This window comes from Mesoplodon densirostris, chromosome 4 (genome assembly GCF_025265405.1).
Source record: "Mesoplodon densirostris isolate mMesDen1 chromosome 4, mMesDen1 primary haplotype, whole genome shotgun sequence".
In the NCBI taxonomy this organism is placed as follows: domain Eukaryota; kingdom Metazoa; phylum Chordata; class Mammalia; order Artiodactyla; family Ziphiidae; genus Mesoplodon; species Mesoplodon densirostris.
The window spans coordinates 43,348,875-43,361,531 of NC_082664.1; the positions used below are offsets into that span (position 1 = coordinate 43,348,875).

The 12,657-nt window shown below is 39.0% G+C and overlaps 1 protein-coding gene across 1 annotated transcript in view; it reads left to right on the forward strand.

Moving 5' to 3' along the window:
* The window catches only part of CCDC175 (coiled-coil domain containing 175), a 70,184-nt gene extending 62,189 nt beyond the window's left edge, over positions 1–7,995 (forward strand). The window contains exons 17-19 of the mRNA XM_060096049.1: positions 3,145–3,247; positions 6,252–6,295; positions 7,825–7,995. Coding sequence (XP_059952032.1) covers positions 3,145–3,247; positions 6,252–6,295; positions 7,825–7,995 — 318 coding nt within the window. The remainder of the gene's footprint in view (positions 1–3,144; positions 3,248–6,251; positions 6,296–7,824) is intronic.
* Positions 7,996–12,657: the final 4,662 nt, after the last annotated feature.

Below are 12,657 nucleotides of genomic sequence, written 5' to 3' on the forward strand. Positions count from 1 at the left end.
TGCACTAGTTACAAGAGGAAAGGAGAGAATAACTCTTAAAACTTTTTAAGTGAAACTTAAAGTACACACAGAAAAGGGCCCAAATCATAAGTGCACAAGTTAATGAATACACTGGGTAACCAACACTTAGATCAAGAAACAAAGCATCCACAGAATCCAGATATCTTCTATTGTGCCTTCCTGTCACTAACCTCCTAACAAGGGTAATGCTATACTGACTTCTAATACCATAGACGAGTTTTGCCTATTTTTGAACATTATATGTATGAAATTATACAAATGCACTCTTTTGCCCAACGTTATGTTTTTGAGGTTCATTCTTATTACTGAGTGAAGGTATGATTCATTTATTCCTTAGTTCTGTATTGTATTGTATTGTATGTATGTATTGTATTCCATTGTATGACTATACTACAATTTATTTATACAGTCTACTGTTGACGGGGGTTTAGAGAGTTTCTAATTTGGACTATTACAAAGAGTGTTGCTATGAACATTCTACTACATGTTTTTTAGTGAATAAAATTACATATTTCTTTTGGGTAAACATCTCAAGTGTAATTCTAGAGCCATAGGGAGGTGTATGTTCCACCTTAGTGCTCAGTGCCAGTCTCCCAAAGACGTTGCACTAACTGCCACTCCCAGCAGTAGTGTATGAGAGCACAATTGTTCCTCATTCTCTATGAACCTCGGCCTTTTTCAAGTTAATCATTCTGGAGGGTGTATAGAGGTGTCCCTTGGTGGTTTTAATTTGCATTTTCCTGATGATTAATGAAGCACCTATTCATTGGTTGTTGGCCACTTGGTTACCCTCTTTGTGAAGTACCTGTCCAGGTCTTGTACCCATTTAAAAAGTTAGGTTGTCTGTTTCATATTGATTGCAGCTTTTTTTAAAGCAAAGGAATTTGTTCATCCAACCCCTAAAATTAAGGTCTCAATCTCAAATGATTAAATTTTACTTATTTATACTTGTGTTAGTTATTTGAATCTGTCGCTCACTGGTAACCCTGTGTGACTTCAGGCAGATCACTTAACTTGTGAGCTTCATTTTTCTCCCCTTAAAAATGGGAATAACTCCTAAATTCATAGTGTGAAGGTGACTTCTTTGTAAACTGAAAGTGCAAAAGAAATGCAATTTAAAAAATATTTTTTTCTGGTAAACCTTATTGACCTCAAAGGTCAGGATCTGTATCAATGTATTTCAAGAGTTTTGCACAATGCCTCACATGTAAAAGGAATTCAGTCCCATTCGATGCTCACAGTAACCTGGATAATATATGTGGATATTACATTATGTCCCTTTTATAGATTAGGAAACTGAGTCTCTTTGGGTTTTTTTTTTGAATTTTTAATAACTGGAAAAATAAAAACAGTCCTACAACAGTAAGACTCTAAGTAAGGGGATAATCTCTTTATCTCTTTGAGCAATTTTTTTTTCCATTGGTTAAATGGCAACAGTTTTCCCAGTAATATCATGTGTTTTTTGGTAGAATTAAAATGGCATAAAAGGTACTAATGTACTTTGAAAAGGTAGATGTGCTCTGCAGAGCCCAGGTACCATCAGCAAGAACCTGCACACATCTGACACATCTTCATTCTTCTAGCCCTTGAAACAACCTTGTAAGAAATTTCATCCACCTGTGAAATATTCCACCAGACTGTCTTCTATCAAGATGATGTAGATTATTTATTAATCTAACTGGTATTTTCATTGCTATTTTGACAATGGGTGAGCAAATGGCTGACTGACTATGTTAAAGACTGATTCTAAAAGTTCTGTTTTTGGATTCAAGGTCCACCTACTAGCCCCTGGATGACCCTATGCGTTTATATTATTCACTTACCACTCTTTGCTTTATTGATCGCATCCCTTCATTCAACAAACTTTTTCTTTTTTTTTAACAAACATTTTAAGCATCAGTGAGTCCCAAACTCTAGGGAAGGCACAGTGAATACAAATATGAGTAAGACACTGTCCCAAGCCCTTAGAAAGCTCACAGTCTGACTGGGGAGACGGGTATACAAACGGATAATTACAATTCGGTTGTTAAGTGTGACAATCTACACAGGGCTCATATACAGAGTCACCCAGAGCAAGAACACTGAATCACACCAGGTGAGGAGCTCCAGGGAAAAGTCTGACAGGATGTCATTAGCATAGAGGTAGGATTTACACCTGGGAGATGGTGAAATTCCTCAGGGATAGTGAATGAGAACAGTGAGGTGTGAACAGAGTTCTGGAGAAAGACAACTTTTAAAGAGTAAACAGAAGAGGAGACCAAAAAGGAGGACTAAGAGAGGAAAGTTGGAGAGTTACGAGAGGGCTGCTGAGCTAGGCAAGTCTACGAACAATGATCCATGTTCAAAGAGAGCAAGAATGATGACTTGGACTTGGCTTAAGGTGACTTTCACTTTGGTTTACTACAAAACCTTCCAACAAGCCTTGCAAAGAATGCCACAAGATCAAGGCTGCATGAGAGACCCTCTAACACATGCTTATAAACAGTCCTGTGGAACAGTTCCATGTCTACTTCTCCAACGGTACAAGACAGTATTTCTAAGATTTTTATCAGTAGTTTCTAGTATTTGACTATTTCTCTCTTGAAACTGAGCCAGTGCCAACATTATATCCCAAAGCCCATACTTTCAGAGTTCCCAGAGACTTTAGAGGTCCTGAGCATTGGGTGCTACCACTGCCACCCAACGCAATGAAACATCCGACTAGAGTGAGCAATTCCATAGGCTCTCCTGACTTGATCTCTGTGAGGTCTTATGAATGCCTCCAGTGAGGCATCAGGGCTGCCTTGTAACATGTACTGAACACACATTTTGCAAAAAAAAAAAAATCATTTTTTTCCTGTGAAGACAGTGTGTTTAGGCAGAATACCTTTTAATTCATTTTTGTGGCAAATTCAGAATACCATGTTTACTTGGGTGTTGAAAAGCTTACCAGGAAGTAATGTCCTTTACCTTCCTCACCAGAATGTAAGCTTAACAAGGGCTATGTTCACCACTGTTACCCTTGCACCTAGAATGGTAGGTCGCACAGAGGAGGAATCAATAAATGTTTGCTAAGTGACTGCATGGATAATTAACCTTCTATAACTAAACGGCTTAAAGCAAACACATGCCTTTAATTTCCAGTATATTGCATACATAAAGAACATCACAGAGCAACACAGAAAGGGAGGAGAAGACCTCATGTGCACCTCAAGTGACCTGTCGTCTCAGCTGACAGCTCTTCAGAGTAAGTAATGTGTCATCAGTGACCTTTATATATAAAAAATAAAGTTTTGTTTAAATCAATTTTACTGGTTTGCATATAATAAAATGCACCCATCTTAAGTTCAATGTGTTTTGACAAATGTACATACCACTAGAACGACTAGTACCACAAGAAAGATATAGAACATTTTCATCATTGAAAAACGTCCCTTGTGTCCCTCTGTGGTTGATTTCCCACCCTACCTCCAGTCTCTAGAAACCATTGATGTGCCTTCTGTCCCTAAGGATTAGATACATATGGAATGATAGAGCATGCACTCTTTTGTACCTGGCTCCTTTCACTCAGCAAGCTGTTTCTTAAGATCCATCCATGTTGTTGCATATATCATCATTGGCTCTTTTTTACAGCTGTATAGTAGTGTTCCATTTAATGGATATACCATATTTTGTTTATCCATTTGCTAGATGAAGGACATTTGGATTGTTTCCAGTTTGGGGTTGCTATTTGTTTATAAGTGTTTTTGAGAATATTTGTTTTCATTTCTCTTGGGTAAATACAAAGGAGGGGAATCGCTGGGTTACACTGCTAGTGTAACAGGTTTAACTTTATAAGAAATGGCCAGTTTGCCAAAGTAGTTGTACAAATTTATCATCCCACTATCAATGAGATACTCCACATCCTCACCAACGATTAAAATTGTCAAAACACTTAAAATTGTTAACATTTTAGCCATTTACTAGGCATGTAATGATATTTCCTCTTGACTAAGTTTTCCTGTTGACTAAGGTTAAGTATCTTTTCATATGCTTTTTGGCCACTTATATATCATTTTTTGTGAAGTGTCGTGAACAAATTATCTATTACAGCATGATGTTACAAATTACTTTGCTCACAAATTGTCAATTTGGTTAGAACTTAGTGGAGGCAACTCCTGCCTGTTCTACATGACATCGGTTGGGGCAACTTGATGGCTGGGGGGTAATTCAGCAGCTGGGGACTGGAATCATCTGAAGACCCACTGACTCACACTTCTGGTGTCGATGCTGGCTCTCAGATGAATTCAGGGGAGACTGTTAACCAGAACACCTCCATGTGGCCACTCCATGCATGTAGCTTTTTGGCCTGCTGTGTTCCAAAAGTTAGCATCCCAAGAAAACAAAGTGGAAGTTCATGGCATTGCTGTGACTTGACCTTGGTAGTCAGAGTGCCACTTCCACAATGTCCTAATGGTTGAGGCAGTCACCAGGCAAAAGGGGAGGGGACAGAGACATCACTACTAATGGGAAGAGTGTCAGCATCATGTTGGGGGAAGAGCATGGGAGATGAAATATATTGTGGAGCCATCTCTGGAAAATACAATCTGCCACATGTCTGTCCAAGTCGTTAAAATCGTTATATAGTCTGGAAATGAGTCCTTTTTCAGTCTGAGGCTTGACTTTTCATTTTCTTAATGGTGTCTTAGAAAAGAAGTTAAAAGTTTTCTTTTGAACAAAGACTGCTTTATCTAGTTTGTCTTTTAGGGTTAGTATTTTCTGTGTCCTGTCTAATACATTTTTGCCTAAGCCAAGTTCTCAAAGATTTTTTCCTACGTTATCTCTATGAGTTTTTAGTTTAGCTTTTATGTCTAGATCCCTGATTCATTTCAAGTTAACTTTTTCATATGGTATGAGGAAAGCATTGAAATGTCATGGTTTTCTCTTATGCATATTCAGTTGTGCCAGCACAATTTTTGAAAAGACTCTCCTTTTAACACTGTATTACTCAAACGACGTTTTTAAAAAATCAGTTTTATGAGCCTGTTCCTTTATTCTAAATATCTAACTTTACACCAGTGTCACACAGTCCTGGTTACTATAGCTTCATATTCAGTCTGGAAATCATGTAATGCAAGTTCTCCACATTTGTGCTTCTCTGTTAGAATTATTTTGGCTATTTTAGATCTTTTGATTTCCATATAAGTTTTAGAATCAACTTATTAATCTATACACACCACACACACATACCCCTGCTGGGATCTTAATTGGGTTTGTGTTGAATCTGTAAATCAATTTGGGGAGAATTGACTTCTTAACAAAATGAAGACTTCCAATCCAAGAACACAGTATATATCTCCATTTATTTAGAACTTCTTTAATTTTTCTCAGCAAGATTTTGCAGCTCTTCGTATTGTTTTAGAGGTCCTCAAGACCGTCCCCATTCTTGGTGATTAGCTAGAAGGATTCACAGGACTCAGAAGTTGTTATACTTTACAGTTATTGTCTATTACAGTGAAGGGTACTGAGTAAAATCAGCAAAGGGCAAAAGGGCTTGGAGGAAACCAGGTGCAAGCTTGCAGGCATCCTCTCCCAGTGGAGTTGCAAAGATGCACTTAATTCCCCCAGCAATGATGTGTGACACATGCAAAGTGGTGCTAGCCAGGGGAGCTCACAGGGCTTGGATGTCCAGGGTATTTATTGGAGGGGGTCAGTCACGTAGGCATGCAGTGCCTGTGTGAATGACCTCAGTGACTCAAGCAGCTACCGAGATGCTCAGGTGGTATTTCTCCTTTACGAGGTTAGTATGGGAAATTGCATTGATTGATTTTGGAATATCAAACCAATCTTCCACTCCAGGGATAAAACCCACTTGTTCAAAAGCTATTATTGTTTTCATATATTGCTGGATTTGATTTGCTAATCTTTGAGCAGATTTCTGTATCTGTGTGAGACTGTCTTGCTCTGCTCACACCCGCAGCAGAGAGCCCAGTGATCATACGGCTCACATATCTCCCCCTTCTCTCAGGTGTCACAGTTCTGTACTGTGCACTCTCCAGTATCTGAAAACTGGATATTGAAACAAATATACTTGTTTCATACATTTAGTCCCATTTTCTCCTTGTTTAAAGTGGGAGGGCAAGTGTTGTTCTGACATTTTGGAAGTAGGAATTTTTAGATAAAAATAATTTTTGAAAAACAAATAGTGTTACTTGAATAAAAATGTTCAAATTATTTCAGTAACTTTTGCATTTTAAAAATCTTTAATTTAGCACAATGTTCGGATTTGTGGACTGAATTTTGGACTACACTTAAGGTGAGCTTTTTTGTATTGCCTCTATAAGTATCATATTTCTAAGATATTCACCTACCTAATAAGTGTGTGTGTAAGGAAAGAGGTCAGGATTTGCGGGGAGTGACAGAGCTGGTGTGATCATCATATCCTAAAATGTATCCTTTGTGCTGTTAAAAAACAAATTTCAACTGAGTAAATTTTAAAGATCTTATTGGCTTTAGTCAACACTTCATGAATCAGGCATCATTTAAGCTAGCAGACAGAAAGGAGCCGTGAGGAGCTGTACAAATGAAAGACTTTTATAGTCAGAAGGGAGCAGGAACAAGGAAGTTATTCCAGGCAAAAAAGGCAGGTTGGCTGTTGCAAGGTCACTTTCCTCTCAGGGATGGCAGGGGTCTACTAGGCAAATTACCTGACTAGTACTGATCAAGGTAGATTCCTGACTGACTGGTTTAAGATTCCATTTCTGAGAGAGCTGAAACTGTAATTGTCTCGCAGTTTGGTGACTTGGGGTTTAGTGTAAGTGACTCCATTTTGGGCCTGTTGTCTTATTATTATTATTATTTTTTTTTGCGGTACGCGGGCCTCTCACTGTTGTGGCCTCTTCCGTTGCGGAGCACAGGCTCTGGACGCGCAGGCCCAGCGGCCATGGCTCACAAGCACAGCCGCTCCGCGGCATGTGGGATCCTCCCGGACCGGGGCACGAAGCCGTGTCCCCTACATCGGCAGGCGGACTCCCGACCACCGCGCCACCAGGGAAGCCCTGTTGTCTTATTTTTAAGAGTACCAAACATCTCTATGAAATCTTAATCCTTTGGGAAGCTGTCTTCCCACTCTACCACTTCAGTTAAAGTGGGAATGGGGGAATGACAATTTTTTTTTCAAGCACAAACTGAACACAGATCATTTTAGGACAAAGGTGTCAATTCTGAACTCCATCTCTCCTCCATGTTTTACCAGCCATTCACCATCACCAACCCTCCCCCCTTTAGAGGGAGGTAGGCTGTAGTTTAAATCCTGGTTCTGCTACTTTCTAAGTATTTAAAGTTTACATGTGATCCTTGTTTAACCCTTAAAACAGTGGATAAGGAAAGTGTTAGTAGTGCCTTTTTTAGATGAAGCTAGAGGCTCAGAGAGTTTAAGTGACTTGCCTAAGACCGAACAGTTGATGAACTTATGGGGATTTAAAGCTCAGATCCAGCCTGATTCCAAAGTTCTTTCTCTTAGCTTTAAGCCATGCTGAATCTCCTCTGCAATTCTGTGCTGCTCTTAAGATGGGCTGGCTTTTTTATACCACCACCACTACCCTACCCAGTTAAAATTTGGAGTTCAGTGAGTACTCCATTAAATCTTCTCATTTGCTAATCCACTTTTCTGAGATCCTTTACAGAACCTTGTGAATCTGCTGTCTACAGACACTTATTTTACATGACTAGTACCAATTTTGCCTATGTATTTTTGTCTTGTACATGACTCACTTATACAAAATATGTTTTTATTTATTTTGTTGCAATTTATATTCACATACCCCCAAATGCTACTTTTTAAAGGAATTGGTAGAGAGTGGTAATGAGACCTTGCAAGAAATAAAAAATCTGATAGAGAAGCTGAATGAAAGAGATGAAAAAATGGAGCAAATCCGTATTTGGCTTCAAGAGGACATTGAAGAGTTGCGTTTTCTTATGGAACAGGAATCGCAGACAGACCTTCTCAGTAAGTAACACCTCAATAGCTTTGGGTAACAAAGACCTTTCTGCTATTTTGCTGTAGCTGGTGACATCTAAAATAGGAAAAAAAAAGAATGCCTATCAATAATTTAGTTATCCCCAATAATCCATTCTCAATAATGTCACATATGTTCAATGAATGTTGATTCTCATTTGTGGGGTTGAATATGGTAATGCAGCAGTGTTGGGCAAGTCTCCCTTCCATCTGAATGAATCTCCTAAATAACTAAATCTCAACTTCTTTCTGATTTTTTAAAATATTTTCCTCCCAAAATCTTTTAAAACTCTTTTACATACTTCCTTGTCTTCTTAAACAGAAGATATTGAACATCATTTTCCCTTTTCTTCCTGAGCTGAGTTTAGCATTAAAAACAGCAACAGCATTAAAGGCAGCAATAGTTGCTATTTTCTAGTGATGCCTTCTGGGGCTTCTGAGGTGATAACACATCCTATGCAACATGATTGACTCATGAGCAAGCAACCCAGGCTCTCCAGAGGAATATCAACCTTCATCCTCAATCCCTACTCTAGTGTCATGTTAGACACAAGGGCTACAGAACTCCTTCCAGATCAGGGCTGCAGCTAGAAGTGAAGGTGAATCCTCGCACAGTACAGCCCAGAGGTCCCAGGGCTGGAATCCCTTGGGAAGCTGGGATGGTGGAGGTAGAAGGGGCTGGTGAGAAGGAAGGAGAATAGAGCATAGGGGAGAGATGGAGTGGTGAAATGAAAATAATGTCATCTGGCAAGTGTACAGATCTATTAGAAGTTATTAAGGTTTAAAAGCATCATCATTAGAGAAGCAATATTAAAGGTGGGTTGTAGAAAATTTAAAAATAAGATGAAATAAAAGTAAAATGAGAGAAAGTGGTACAATTAAAAACATCTCAATATTTGGTAAAAACCAATATTCTGAGGGTATTGCTTGACAAAAGAAATAATGTTTTAGCAGCCAATAAGGACTTTTATGGGTGAACCTTCTTATCAACGTAAAAGCTGTCTTGGTGGTCCTGCTCCAGGTTGGTGATACCTATTATGTCTTAGTGCATAAGGGTCCCTGGTGAATCTTGCTTAACTCTGAATTTTCTTTGCTAGGTCAGGCCATCCCTAGCAACTGTAGAGCAAGCAGAATTTTAAGAGCCAAATCATCTCTAGGTGTCAATTACACTGTTTTCACATGAGCAAATCTGATTTCCATTTTTGTCTGAAACCTGATGGAATCTTTGCACTGGAGCAAAAAAATAGACTATATTGAAAAGCTAAACCCACGGAATAACTAATACCATATTCCCTTTTTCATGTATTTTTAGTACTGTCTTATTGATAACCTATGGAAAGTGGAGGATTGCAGCATGGAAAAAATTGCAGGCCACCCAAACGAGAACAAGCTGAGGCATAAAGCTTGGTAGAACAAGGGAGTCAGAGTCACCATCACTTGTTTTTGCCAGAGATTCAGAGGCAGGTGTGGGAGTGAGAGAGGTTTAGTGTGGGAAAAAAAAAAAGGAAGGCTTCAGGTGTGTTCTGATTGGAGGTTGTTAGCATGGGGAGGCTGGTAACAGGCTGACTAGAAGGAGGACAGCCTATGTGATTGATTAGTAAGCATACTTGGCTTCTCTCTGGTTGGTCCCAAGTTAGAAGAAGGGTCATAAAAGAGGGAAGTTGGTGGTCATTGATCAAGTTATGACTGTTCTGGGCTCATTACATATATGATCATTGCATGGGTCTATTGTCATGTATGGTGTGGCCATTGTTGGTTTGTATATTCAGTCTCAGCATGGATCTTAATTTTTACTTCTATTTTCAACTTAAAGTATCATGTTCAGAAAAGAGTAATAGTTGCTTTGAGTGAAAACCAACCCGAATAAAATATAAATAATAGGCCAATTCAGCATGTGCCATTCATTTTTATTTCATCCAAATGGTACAATCACTTAATTAAAATTTAAGTTCATTTGATAGGCAATCCGTATATACGACTCTTTTTTTTTTTTTTTTTTTGTGGTACGTGGGCCTCTCACTGCCACGGGGGTCACAGGCCCAGCCGCTCCGCGGCACGCGGGATCCTCCCAGACTGGGGCACGAACCCACGCCCCCTGTATCGGCAGGCGGACCCCCCAACCACTGTGCCACCAGAGGAGCCCCGTATATATGACCCTTAATTAAACCATTCTTATTCTAGACAACTGGAACAAGTTCCAGTTAATATTTATTATGAAATATTGCAAGTATGGAAAATATTGGATTGGCCAAAAATTTCGTTCGGGTTTTTCTGTAAAGCTGCCCCCTCCTGTTTTTATAGGGCTCAGAGCTAAGAATGGTTTTTATATTTTCAAATGGTTGAAAAAAATCAAAAGGATAATATTTCCTGGTGCCAGAAAATTATATGAAATTCAAATTCTTATATTTGTAGATAAAGCTTTATTGAACCCCAGCCATGCTCATACAGTCACACATTACATATGGCTGCTTTTGTGCTACAATGGCAGACACTGACAGGGACCATGTGGCTCACCACACCTGAATTATCTATTACGGAAAAGGTTTGCCAAACCCTGAGCTAGAGTATTGCATCTTCTCCTTTGATCACTCATGGAGTGGGTGAGATTTTTTTTGGCAACATGGCAAACCCTAAGGATCACGTAGTCTGAGACAAATAAGAGAAGAAGGGATGATTTCTTTGTTCTAGGCCATGCAATGATGAATATGCTGTTACACAGTGACCAATTACGGAAAAAATTAAAATATCCTCTTTTTGTTGTTGGAAATGAAAAGAATATCACTTAATTTTATAAGAAAAAACACATATTTCTACTGAAAATATTTTCAGTCAATAGATTACTGATTGGAGGAATTTCAATTTTAAAAGTCAGTACTGTTTGCAGCCACTGAAATGTTCCTAACTGGGCATACTGATACTTGAAATTCCTCCTGTTTTTAAGGTTTCATCCATGTTTCACTATTAAAACTAAACTGAATTCCACAAGTATTTACTGAATGCCTATTCTGTGCCAAGTACCGTGTTAGGCTCTGGGGTTACAGTGGTGAATGAAAACAGGTATAATCCCTGCCCAAATGGAATTCACAGTCTAGTACAGAAGCCGGCAAATGTTAAAGGGCCATAATATTTTTTGGCTTTGTCACCCATAAGGTCTCTGTAGCAACTACTCAGGTCTGCCATTGTAGCAGAATTGCCCCTGTAGTTTGCCCACCCCGACACAGTGGGAGAACCAAGTATTACGCACATGTATGTAAAACCTCTTGTCATAGGAATTTTACAGGTGGGGTATGAGAGCTATGAGAGAACCTAAGAGGGAGAGAGGCTTGACCTAGTTAAGGAATTGGGAGAGGTCTCTGGAGAACTGGAAATGGAGCTGAGATGTAAAGGAGGATTTCTGGATTCCCTTACTCCACTTGTTTCTGCTCCTGGAGCACTGGCACCACATGGGCTTTGGAGGAAGGTGGACCTGGGATCAAATCTCAGCTCTGCTTCTTACATGTTATTTAACTTCCACTCTTCAGTTGCCCTGGTTAAATATGAATGCTAACTAACAGGAATAATAAATAATGCCTCAGACACAAATTAGGTATTGAGATCCCTGAAATCTTCTGCCCTCCTGAGGAGATAATAGTCACCCTGGCCCCTTGAATTACTTGAATATCTCTGAGGCACCTCTCAGCTCTTGGATATTTCGCGTTGAAAGTCTTCTGTCACTGATGGACTTCTAGAGAAGCCTTGATCTCTTCCAGTTTAACAGCCCTCTCCTGCCCTCTTCTGGACACAATGTGTCACTGTGGCCCTGCAGGTCCTGGTGCTCTCCTTCAGGGTCTTTGCACTATCTGTATTAGCATATTGAATACCTTTGAGCCCGGTACTAGAGCACATGCCCAGTTTCTGAGTCGAACAAGACCAGTCCCTGAAACTGGTCATACACTGTGAGAAGCAGACAAGTGAAGAGATGATTAGAATATGGTGGATTCCTTCTAGTGAGTGGCTATGGAGGGTAAAGAGGCACCTCTCAATCTTGTGGGGCGTTGGGAATATAGAGGGATGTCTTCCTGAAGGAGCAGCTGACGTAAGCTGGCCAGGAACAGTAATAGCATGGCTGAGTGGGTACCAGTTGGCAAGAGTGGGGGATAGGCTTGGCCGAATGTGAAATGCCAGACTTCATCCTGAAAACTAAAATCGTTACTTTTTGCTTTAACATTCTTTCTTGTAAATTAAAGGTAAATAAGTTAATTCTTGGTGTATACCTAAACCAAATAGTAACTGTGTACAGATTATTTGTAAAGAAGTATTAAAAATAATTTTGTTTTAAAATTCCAAAAATCCCTGAGTATTATACCATGTACTATAACTTAGGTTACAGATAAACAATTTGTGTGCTAATCAAATATTTTAACTTATGTGCTCTACAGAAGACTTTTTTAGGCCAAGAGATATTTTTAGAGAAAGATAAAAAAATTCGTGTAACTGTCTATTAAAGTTATCTTTTTGTTATTGTGATGAAAAGGACTTGATATAATTTATTTTGATTATTTAATTCTGGAAAAGAACCTAGTTATTGAAGCAGAATCAAAATTTCAGTAAGAAATACTTTAAAAAATCATTCGCTCAGAAATTTTCAAAAGATCTCTTCGAAAAATTAAGATCTGAACTAG